This window comes from Coenobita brevimanus, chromosome 110 (assembly GCF_032717465.1).
Source record: "Coenobita brevimanus isolate Jiangsu-jjx chromosome 110, ASM3271746v2, whole genome shotgun sequence".
Classification (NCBI taxonomy): Eukaryota; Metazoa; Arthropoda; class Malacostraca; order Decapoda; family Coenobitidae; genus Coenobita; species Coenobita brevimanus.
In genome coordinates this window covers 34747209-34760035 of record NC_137063.1, presented here as the reverse complement: position 1 = coordinate 34760035, position 12827 = coordinate 34747209, and the positions used below count along the sequence as shown (strand labels likewise).

General features: G+C 42.8%; 1 protein-coding gene across 1 annotated transcript in view; it reads right to left on the bottom strand.

Annotated features, from left to right (window-relative positions):
- The window catches only part of LOC145417542 (uncharacterized), a 104761-nt gene that overhangs the window by 70867 nt on the left and 21067 nt on the right, over window positions 1-12827 (bottom strand). Inside the window, exons 2-3 of the mRNA XM_080286252.1 lie at window positions 12177-12289; window positions 4213-4373 (exon numbers count right to left, since the gene is read on the bottom strand). Of these exons, the coding sequence (XP_080142378.1) occupies window positions 4213-4373; window positions 12177-12289 (274 nt within the window). The remainder of the gene's footprint in view (window positions 1-4212; window positions 4374-12176; window positions 12290-12827) is intronic.

Sequence of the window (12827 nt, the reverse complement as noted above, 5' to 3'; positions counted from 1 at the left end):
CACTGGCCAAATAACTGGAAACATAAAGCACATACCGTAACTTTCATACTTCACTAAAAGTATACAACATTCGGTCATTAGACAAATAGTAAACACATAACATTTAGCTTTTAAATCTAAGCCAGTAATTGGTAATTAACAATATAGGAAATGCACAATGTATATAAGTTTTGGGTCATCGCCCCCCCCAAAAATAAAGCATTTATACTTTAAAGTACTGCATGTAAAATCTTGGCCAGCCAGTAACTAGCCATAAGATGAAACAACATTTATTTGTCACTCTCATCTTAAATGTCGAGACCAACTGCCTAGCCCCAAGCTCCTATGCTCCTCTTGGGGCAATGTAGGATTGGATGATGGATGGATGGATGTAACAGTTTGATAATTATTAAATTTAGGCCAGTCCAGCCAAGAGTTAATGTACAGTGGAAAAAATACACCTGCTTTAATTACTGTACAGAGATTAGATTTAACACACTAGTAGTCAAGGACTGTTCCTCATATACATTATGATTACGACTGCTTTCAATGAAATAATGCATGAATGGCTAAGACCAGTGTATTCAATCCACATACATAGGTAACATAGTGTACTGTAGTGGCTCACATTACACACAATAAAAATGTTATGCTTTCTAGATCTTAAGATAGTCTTCAGTCAAGTATGGTATATCTTATTTGCTTTGGAAAGCACAGCATTGAAGGTTCTGTGGTTGAAGCAAACGACTCTTTTTGGTCACAGTGCCTTCCATCATGCTATATATTCATTCTAAGATGATGCTCTAATCTGGGCATCATTTACGCACACAAACACTAGAATTTATGAAAGCATATATTCCTTTCTCAACTTGAAAGCCCGGGCGAATTCAAAATAACACAGAATAAAAAAAGTGACGCCCAGTGGCATGATCCCTTGCTCCCAAGCGTCACGAAAGTGATGCCCCGTGATTAAGGGGTTAAACACTTAGGGAAGAACAGTCCTTTCCGCCATTATGTTAACGAAATAAACAAGAGTTGTCACACCAGAACAGCTAAAAATGATGGGGAAACAGATTTATTAAGAAACGTTTACTGTTAAATATTTACCAACCCAGAAATAATCTGAAAAATATAACAGACTATCAGGAAGAACTGATTTGGTAAGGTGCTTTTACTGCTTAAAGTAAAACCTATGTTTAGCCCCCTCAATGGCTGTGGGTTCAGATATTTGCGTGCTCCCGTGGTCGGCCTTGGGACCATTTTTTCAATGTTCTAAAATCAATTCCTTTTTCTTACTTATGTGAAAAGACTCGTCTGGCACACCTGGCTTTTTTTTTTTTATTATTATTTTTCCCCTAAACCCACCCCATGATTTGCTATGATTCATGTAAGAATGAATAAAATTAGGATGCGCGTTACATCAGCATGTATACATCAGCTGAAAACATCTGGGACAAAGTGAACTGTGAACGCCAGACTGCTTGAGGTGGTAGAGTAGGGCTGTGTAAACACACCAGTGACCCTCATTCCCTTCCCATAATTGCTTGCAGTCTTTTATAGCTCACCCTAACTCAACGTCACTGACACTGGTACAGTAAGGCGTTGTTCAGGGCCAGCAGCTATAAAAGCGATAATGGAATACATTATTGTTTGTATCAGTCCCCTCTCTTTCACACATACACATAAGAACAAACAAAAGAATGAGCAGTAAATGTACATTAACTCTAAGGAGCAGAAATAACTGTGCTCAGTCGGTCCGAAATATATTGGTAAGAGTGATACCGAATGAAGAATGTAGAACTGAATGCTAACCTACAAGAACATGTGGGACGAAAGTGTATTTTTTTCTGATTAACAAACATTTTTGTTCCATATCGTCTCTTAAAATTGTAAAACCCATAATCTTTCGTGTAAGCATACAGCCTAAAGACCTTACCAATTCAGTTCATATTCCTCTATGTGCTTATTGATTAAAATTTCAAATACTTTACCATGGGAAGACGTGACAGCTATTGGTCTGTAATCAGAGGAGTCAGAGGAACTTCCCTTCTTTGGAATAGAGTGGATATTGGCTTCTTTCCATGAATTAGGGAATGAAGAACAGACAAGTTCTGGGGAACACTTTTTCAAAACAATTGAAGGAATTCCATCAGGGCCTGGAGCTTTGTTGGTTGGTAAATTGTCTAGGATGAATTTTATGTATCTTGTCTGTATTTTAAGGGGAATCATTTCGGAAGAGTCAAGTTCTAGTACTGGGACATTCTGGCTGACTTCCTCTATGGCAGAATTTCTGGTAAATGTACAGGCAAGGATATCTTTCCCACAGGGGCCATTTATAATTTTGCCATCTGAAGATTTTAGTGAGGGAATGGATGATAACTTGTTAAAGTTATTATTAAAAGAACTGAGAGCTGACCAGAATATTCTATTGTCATTAGGGTCGTTAAGTAGTTTTGATGCTTGACTTTGAAGAAAGTTTGATTTAGCAAGATTTATTACAGCTTTTGCATGGTTTCTAGCAATTTTAAATTGATAGAGTGATTCTGATGTTTTTGATTTCATGTAATAGTTATATGTTAATGACTTTTGGGCCATTGCCCTGGCACAGTTGCTATCAAACCATTTTGGAGACTTCGAACTTTTAGTGAACTGTTAACTTGATATGAATATATACCAGCTAGTATCAAGTCATTAATGTGAGACTGGGTTGAATCTACATCACTGGAGAAGAAAGACTGTCATGGAATGTCAGCAAGATAATTTCTAAATCCATCCCAGTCTGCCCTATCAAAGTGCCATCGGGTCACCCTGACAGGTTCAGAATGGGGAGGTTTGGGGGGGACTAACTAATAAGGCTTTGATAAGATTGTGGTCACAGGATCCAAGTGGTGAAAGTACTTCTATCCTGTGCTGATCTGGCTTATTTGTCAGGAACAGATCCAAGAGATGGGCATTATGGTCAGGATTATCTGATATTTTGGTTGGTTGCTTTACTAACTGCATGAGATTAAACAAACAGCTCGCTCTCTAGACCAGCATCGTCAGTCCTGGCAGAATGCAATAACCTTTCAACACTATATATGTTAAAATCACCCAAAATGGTAATTTTGGTGCTAAGGGCAAAGTTAGGGTTACTCAACTGTGTGGATATGGAGTCAAATATACCGGGTTCTGAAGAAGCATTGGGGGAGCGATAGACTACACAGATACTTGTATATTTGGTAATATTTAGATAATTTAGTTTATACAGTGAGTAATCAAAATTAATTGAAGTGAAGTCTAAAACAGTGCCAACTGCATATTCAGATTTGATATAACAACAGATGCCACCCTTGTTATGGAAGTTTGTAAGGGGATGGTAACCAGGAAAACAAAATGGGGATACTTCGGTAGAGGGAAGGATTTGTGGTTCTGTGAGAAGAGGGCCAGAGGGGATATGGACTGAAAGAAAAAATGAACTGAATTCAGATCGGTGCTGAGACCACGGATACTCGTGAAAAATAAGGTCACACCTTCACTTCTCAGCAAACGAGCATGAATGGAGTTTGCAACAGTCGCTGCCAGCAGAGTCGCTTCATGGCGACCGGGAGGACCCTGTGCCACCAGCCCTACTCTGCCAGTGGTGACAATCCGAGATATCACCTTGTTTGCTAGAAATAACGAAGCAGCCATTGCTAAAGGGAGTGGAAATAGAAGGTCTGATATCTTACGTGCATATACTGTAGTGTAGTGTTGACAGCTGAAGGTAGAGGTATTAAGAGAGTATGCCGGCCTATTCTCAATGTAAATGAAAGCACTGAAAAATGTTGAGCAAAGGGAGATGGTCAGGATCAAGTCCTGAGGGCTGGTGATACGGGAGCTCCAGCTCTCCCTGTCACCAGCTTGCCATCCACCTCAAGAGTACTGCCCTGTTTGACTGGCGCTACAGTCAACCTTTAAACCCACATTTTGTATGGAAATATTGGGAGTAGTCTTCTACACAGGTCAGCCTTATACACCGGCAGATACGGTATTGCCATAACTGTTAAAAGTATTTACTATACTCTAAATGGTCATTGCTCCACTCATCCGCCACCTTCCTTATCGATGTCCCAAATGACCATTGCTTTTTTCCTATATGCCACTGCCAGAGAGCTAAAATATTCTCAACCACTCAACTGTGCCATCCTCAATTCTAGCACACTATCATACACACTCCAAATTTTACCAAAAAAACTCACGAGTCCTACAAACCCAATTGGTGTGTGAGGTGATGGAACTGATGAACTTGTGCCTGTGAACTGTCCAGATCTTGACCGTCTTGTCATCTGACCCAGTCACCAACTGCTGGCCATCAGGGGAAAAGTGGACTGACCGCACTGTGCTACTATGGGCACGGAATTCAGTTGATCCTCCTGGAAAGATTGGACCTCGTTGAAGGGGTATAAAAGGGAGGGAAACTTGAAGTGGCTAGTAGGAATTGTGATGAAAGATGACAAAGAAGCTACAGGAGCCTCTGATAAGCTCTGGCATTAGGTGCCTCAGAAGAGAACACAATAATGGTGAGACATAGGGAAAGAAATACCAGGTAACCAGAGGTGTTTTATCCTAGCCACTCCATATAAGAGACAGCATCAAGCAACACACAGATAAATAAGTATTGTATATGAATATAAAAACAGGTTAATGCATTATCAAATTACAAACAGTGAAGAACGGAGATGGTTCACCTTTGTATATCAATAGTTTCACACTGGGTACGGTTGTGAGAGGCAGATCGAAAAAGATCTGGGACATGGCCATAGAGTGTAACCTCAGGGACACTGGACTGAACAGGGAGACTGCCAGAGACTGGGCAGCATGGACAGCTGCCATTAGGTGACCAAGGCTGATGTATGCAAGCACCTTAGAGTCTTCATACACAAACTGATATGAAACGATATGTTACTGGGCTGGAGCCGAAATAGTATATGGAGAAAAGACAGAGAATGTAGATCTGGTGGAAGATATTTAAAAATGATGGATAGTAATTTACAGGCAAGAGAAATGGAAATAGGCAACAAGGCAGAAACCTTAACAATAGAAATTCACATGGTAAAAGGAGAGAGATGCATACAAGAGTAGCTTATATGCCACCCCAAACAAGAATAAGGAATGATGAGAAGTATGTGGATATAGCTACAGATATGTAGATGTACCTAGAAAAACTTGCACAAAGAAGAAATGAACCACTCATAACTTAAGACTTTAACTGCAAAAAGGTAAACTGGGAGGAGAATAATGCTGGTAACAGTACACATTGCGTGATAAACTACATGAACTGATAACAGATAAATTACTGGTTCAAAACATCAGGAACACAAGAATGAGAGGTGATGAAAACTATTTAGATTAGATCTCATGTTTACAAAGGATTCAAATGATATCCAAAATACAGAGTATTGTCGTCTTTTAGGAAGGAGTGATCATTTAGTGACTGAACCTGAGGTTCATGAATTACAAAGAAGAAGAAAAGCCATTAGGATGATAGGTATAATTCTAGCAAGGCTGATTTCAGGACACAGAAATTATTTCAAGGAATATAAATGAAGAAGAATTTAATGAAGCTAAACAAGTGCACAATAAATACTCTAATTTTAAGGAGATATATAATGAATGTGTTAGTAAATTAATTCCCAAATATGGAACCAAACATTAGATAACAGAATGGTTCAATGATAAATGCAGAATAGCAATTGACAAAAGAAATAAAGCATGGAACACAGCAGGAGTAAACTGGCATGGAAGAGATATAAGAGATTAAGAAATGATTATGTGAGGATTAAAGAAGCAGCCATCCATCCATCCATCTTCCAATCCTACGTTGCCCCATGAGCAGTGTAGGAGCCCAGGGCTTGGCAAGTTGGTCCTGACATTTAAGATGAAAGTGACCTGCCTTACTCATCCCTGAGTGGCATTACATGGACAATAAACCCCAACCACCCCTTGGATATAAACCTTCACCGGATCAATCCGATTGGAGTGCTGTAATTACCCACTAAACCATTAGGCGCCAATATCTGGTTATATGGTTACCACCCAGCGTAGTAAATGGTTTCCTGGTGTACAGGAAACCATTTGGCTTGTCACTCAGTGTAGAGACATCCACAGGCAGAAGTAAGAGGAAAGATTGAAGGAAAGAAAGACATAAGAGGGAGTGTAATGTCACCCACTGGCAGAAGGACAAGAAAAGAATGAAGGAAAGAAAGACAGAAGAGGATGGAATGAAAGAAAGACAGAAGAGGATGGAAGGAAAGAAAGACAGAAGAGGATGGAATGAAAGAAAGACAGAAGAGGATGGAAGGAAAGAAGGATGGAGGAGAGGAAGAGGCAGACACCCAAAAGCAGAACTACATCGAGTGAGTGGATAGAATAAGTTCTACAAAACCTAAGTAATAAAATAAGTGTTATAGAACGTAAGTAATAAAGTAAGTGTTATCACAAGTTGGGGCCATGCGCACACATGTGGAGACATCCCGTTTCAAGTACCAAAAGTTACTTATCTCCTTCACGTCCATACTCATCCATACTCATCGACGCAACCAGCTGCAGACCTGGGGATGCTTACACTTGCAAGAAGAGTTTTCGAGTAATATGGTCTTTAATTTGTTTCCAAACTGTTATACTTTCCCAGATATGAATGTTTGATAAAAGGCTATTTTTGGAAAAACGCCTGTAAGGAGAAGGCAACGAAGCCAAAAATAGCCCGACGTTTAGGGGTTAAAGGAAAATATGGTAAATACCTCGAGGCAATCTGGATTACGAGAAAGTACTTCATATACAGTAATACCCCGATATACAATACCCCTAGATGCGATACCCCGGCTTAGCGATAGGGGTACCAAATACCACCAGGCTCTGATACCCAATGGGAAAGCCCCGGTTTAACGATGGGCCATCAGATGTTGCGCCCACAGATGACGGGCCGAAATTTTGAATCGCGCGCGTTCCCGCAGCCAGATGAGCCCGCCCGCCTCCAAGGATGCACAGAAATGCTCACGCAGGCCCCATAACCATCACTCACCCCGCACTCACCCACATCGCTCTTCTCGCACTTGCCATCTCAGAGTGAGGATCTCCCTTATGCTTGCAAGCCATGCATCGTGTTGCACCACCAACATTACGCAAGTGACTATCGTAGTGCATTGTAACTGTGTTCGAGCAGTGCTGTGAGCAGAGCAGTGATACTAATTGAGTGTGGAGTGCAATATTGTATGATTTTGGGCCCAAATAAATGAGATAATGTCTGGTAAGGGTGCTGCACATGGTGGGGCTAGTGAGGTCCTAGTGGAGGCCCTAGTCGTGGTGGTAAGCAGCTTGCTAATGGTGGTGCTGGTGATGTTCCTGTAAAGCGTGTACGTAAGACTGTGTCACTGGAGGTGAAATTGGACATCCTCAAGCAGTATGACAAAGGCGACGGAGTGTGTTCTATCGCCTCGGCTCTCCACCTGGCCCAGTCGACTGTCTCCACCATCATAAAGAAGAAGGAGGTCATTAAGGCCACTGCTGGAGAGGTTGCAACCTTATCCGCCTCCCTTATCACCCGCCAGCAAGAGCCAGCGATGGAGGAGCTAGAGCAGATGTTGCGCACGTGGGTGGAAGTTCAGAACCAATGCAAGGCACCCATGAGCCAAGCCATAACATGCACAAAGGCTCTCTCACTCTGGGACGAGCTAAAGGTCAGGTGTGAGCTTGATGAAAGAGAGAACTTTAAGGTGAGCCATGGATGGTTTGACAAGTTCAAGAAGCAGGCAAATCTCCAAATGTGAAGATGTACAGTGAGGCAGTGAGTACAGATACGGCAGCAGCGGCAGCGTTTCCCGACGAGCTGAAATGCATCATCTCGGAGAGTGGCTATAGTGCAAAGCAGGTGTTGAATTTTGATGAGACTGGGCTCTTTTTTGGAAGAGAACGTCCTCCAAGACATATCTTGCAACAGAGGAAAGGTCTTCGCCAGGATTCAAGGCCTCGAAGGACCGGCTGACACTGCTGCTGGGGGGCAACGCTGAGAGTGACGTCAAGTTGAAGCCGCACCTGGTCTACCACTTCCAGAACCCCAGGGCTCTGGTGAGGTATGTTAAGGAGAACCTTGGGGTTATCTGGAAGTAGAACAAGAAGGCTTGGTTGACTTCAGATATCTGTTCGTCCTATTTCCACTCGTACCTCTCTCGTGTGCTGAAGAGATATGCATCACGTGAAAATCTGGTGAACAGATTTCTTCTGGTGGTGGATAACGCACCTAGCCACCCGGCTGTGATGAAGGAATGGGCCAGCAATAATAAGGTGGTGTTCCTGTCCCCGAACACCACGTCTTTGTTGCAGCTGATGGACCAAGGGGTGATTGCTGCCTTTAAGGCCTACTACCTCTATCACACGATGATGCAGTTCGTAAACGCCTGCGACAGTGACAACAGGACAACAGTGCAGCATTTTTGGAGGGGGTATAACATACGCCATGCCCTGGAGAATATAGCTGCTGCATGGGACGAGGTTGGCCAGGCGATGATGAACGGTGTGTGGCAGAAGCTGCGGCCAGTGTGTGTCCACTCCTTCACTGGCTTCCCCGGGGGCGTGCAACCTCCGCCTGTCGACCGTGTGTAGCAGGACATTGTCGAATTGTCGCACAAGGTGGGCTTCGGGAGTCAACAAGGATGACATGGAGGAGGTTCTCGAGAGCCACAGGGGGGAGCTCAGCAACGAGGAGCTTCTCAATATGGAGATCCAGCGGGCACACCAGGAGGCAAAGGAGGAGGAAGATGTGCCTAAGGTCCGAGCTATCAACATCAAGATCCTGAAGGACATGATAAAGAAGCTGGACAAGATTACGCACCTAATGAAAACAAATTACCTCCTCCCAGGACGAAACAGGGACACAGCTAATTGGCTCGAGGAGGATATGAATGTCTACAGGAAGATGCTGGAGGAGAAGAAGACGGCCAGGCAGACAACGATCACAGTGTTCTTTAAGCAGGGTCCCAGCAGCAGGTCAGCATGTCGCACAGGATATCCCAAGCCCTCGACAAGCTGAGCATCTCCCAAGCCATCAACCAGCAGAGCTTCTCCCCAACCTTCAACCATCAGAGCATCTTCCCAACTTTCAATCAGCAGAGACCAATTGCAGTCTCCTGTGTCTCTACTAAGGCACTCTGCCACTTGATCGCTGCCTTCCTCGTCCCGGCCTCCATCTCCCACACCACTTCTGCCACTGTCTGTCTCCCTTGCCATGACGAGAGCCAGCGCAACTGACTCCATTGCTACCTCATCATTCATTGCAGCGGTCTTCCTCACCACTTCACCGAACATTGCACTGTCTCCCACTCCACCTCTATCATCGCATCACACTCCATCGCCACCCCCAGAGCCTTCGCATTGCACTTCATCGCCACCGCCTGAGCCAGCGCATCACACCCCATCACCTCCGCCTGAGTCATTGCATCATACTCCATCGTCACCCCCCTCTGACCCTCCCCTGGATATCAGGTTTGAGGGCTTTGAGGAGGAGGATTGAGTAATGGGGAACACCACATGTCCCCTAGCCTCTGGGGGAAAGCAAGGATGATGACTAGGACCACACATGGACTTACAAGAAGTAAGTGATGAGAGGTGTTTGAGATTTTCTAACCTATTCCTTATGATTTTCAGGCTTTATCTGTTGCTTTTAGTGACCTATTTACAAGTGTTAGGCTTGGGTTAGCTTCCCTGACAGCTGTTAGGCCATTTAGATTGCCTCTAAACCTGTTTTTTGGGATCATCTGGGTGGGTTTTGACCTTGTTTTTGGGGGAAATCCAAGGCCGGTAAACGGTCCACACTGAAATACATTTTAAAAGTACCCCGATATTTGATATCCCACCTAACGATAGGGTTTTACCTAACCAATTAGATCATTAAAGTGGGGTATGCCTGTATCAGAAACTTACTGAGTTTTTAGGATGAAGTTGTTAATGCACTGCAGAAGAGAAGGGCAGGTAGACTGTAGTCATTTGGACTCGGGGATGCATTTGACAGAGTACCACATGAGAGGCTGATTTCGTAATGAGGGTGATTTATTGAGAAGGAAGAGAAGTAACCTTACTGGTAGACAAATAAGAACTATGATTAGAGATAAGTTTTCATTATGGAAAGGATAAGTAGGGTGCCCCAGGGAGCAGCTTTGGCACCTACAATGTTCCTAATACTGTATATGTAAATGATATGCAAAAAAGAGGTTTGATCATAAATGAATACATTTGGTGATGATGCAAAAATTATGAAACAACCTGTAGATCAGACAAGCTGTAGGGAGCTGCAAGAGGACCTGGATCAACTATACAGATGGAGCCACGTACAGAAAACTGAACTTAATGCTAGTAAGTTGTCATGTGACTGAGATGGGTGTAAGCAAGAAAAGACCAAAATCAGATTACAAAATGGAGATGAAGGACACTGCCAAGACATCACATGAGAAAGATTTGGGTGTACTAATACAGATGGGATTATCACCAGAAAAGCATATAGTTAAGATAACCAGCAGAGCATACAAACTTTTAACAAATGTAAGAATAGCATTTAATTATACTAGTGAAGATATGCTAAGAAAAGTGATAATGACAATGGTATGACGTAGATTAGAATATGCTGCAGTTGTGTGGTCTCCCCACTTAAAAAACATATCAATAAATTAGAGGAAGTACAAAGAAAGGTTACTAGGATCATATCAATCTTGAGAAAATTCCAGTATGAAGAGAGATTACAAAGGTCGATATTACCTGCACTGCAAAGAAAGAAGGGAAAATGGAAACATGATAATGCTGTATAAGTGTAGCATGGTACTGAAAAGACTGAGAGGATTACATCATAGGGGATGATGGATGAACACAAAGGCATAATTATATACTTAACCCATTCATGTTTAATGGGTGCAGTGCAAATTTCATCCACTCATTACCACTCAATGCAGGCTGCGTCTGTGCACATATCACCTGCTCGTTACCATTCGACACCGGTTACGTCGAACGAAATGGCACCTGTTTTTTTGGTTACAGAATGATTCTGCGTCCATTTCTGGACAAGAACAAAGCACTACTTGCGTTCCCGTGTATTCCTCTGCTGTGCTGAACCCACACCATACCCAGCATTGCCCCACTGCCCCAATCAGTGTGTTACGAGCCTTGCTAGAGCGTAAGATAATTCCTTTTGCATTTACTTGACCTACAGTAATTCTTTATACACCAAAATGTAGCCAAATAAATTCCTTATAACTTTTTCTCAGTAACATTTACCATAAAAGTTATATTTCTATGAGAAAAAATGAAGCAAAAATTAAATAAATAAATTAAAGCGTACTGTACTTTACTTTCGGCTGATCTTTTTTACAACACTGTTAGCAAGTAAATTTATTCAGGATTACATTGAAAAAAAAATTATGATTATCGACGCATACATAAGGGTGTGAGGATAAATTGTTTATGAACTAAAGAATGCGTTGGAATAGCGCAGTGACAAAGAGGGTGGGTCTCTCAGTGTGTGGCTTTGGGCGCCGAGGCCCAAGTCCTGAGTATACGCTTGTGATAGGATGCAGCCTGCGTCGATTGGTAACATGAAGAGTAAGCTGCCAGGGCACTCGGGTGAAGTATGAAAACATAGTTATCCAAACAGAAGTACATATATTTAAATGGAAGCAATTAGATGAAAGTGTGGTAAGTGCTAAGAATATCCACATTTTCAAAGAAAGCCGGATAGTTGTAACACTGGAGAGAGGAAGCAAATATGTATGCATGCATGCGCACATGTGATGTATACATGCACAGAAACAGAAACACAAACACAAACACACACACACACACACAAATGCATGCATCTGGTGATCCAAAGCCACTGCTTCTCAAGCAAGTTGTTTTTGTAGTCGTTTTCATTTATAAAGGCCCTAACATACTTGCATGCATTGGCCTTGGACCCCGAACAGCAGCTCTCCATGCTGCTTGATCTCTGGTAGCCTCCCTGTTCAGTCCCTCAACTCTGAGGTTGCAATATGACCTCATCCCAGGTCATTTTCAGTTTACCTCTCACAACCCAACCCCCAGTGTTCACACTTCTCACTTAAATAAATCAGAAAATAAATAACAGAAGTCAAATACACTAATCTTCAACATTACTTTGACAATCTCAGATCCTCATCCCCACTTACACATGAGTGGCTCACCTCTAATGTTAGGTATCCAAAGCCTGACAGAGCGGTCCCTGGATGCGGATGCCACCAAGTTCCCACCCGGAGCAAAACACACGTCATTAACAGCATCAGTGTGACCTACATACCTATAAGGAGGAGAAAGAAAATATCCATCCATCATCCAATCCTACGTTGCCCCTTGAGAAGTGTAGAAGCCCAGGGCTAGGCAAGTTGGTCGTGACATTTAAGATGAGAGTGACCAGCCTCACTCATCCCTGAGTGGCATTACGTGAGTAATAAACCCCAACGACCCCTTGGATATAAACCTTCACCGTCTCAATCCAATTGAAGCGCCGTAATTACCCACTAAACCATGAGGCACCAAAATTTGGTTATGTGGTTACCACCCAGCAGAGTAAATGGTTTCCTGATGTACAGGAAACCATTTGGCTTGTTTCTCAGTGTAGAGTCACCCACAGGCAGAAGGAAGAGGAAAGAGTGAAGGAAAGAAAGACAGAAGAGGGAGCATAAAGTCAACTGTAGGCAGAAAGACGAGGAAAGAATGAAAGACAGAAGAGGATTAAAGGAAAGAAAGATGGGGGAGAGAAAAGGACAGGTACCTGGGAGCAGCACTACATCAAGTGAGTGGATGGTGAGCACCTACCACAAAATAAAAAGAAGAAA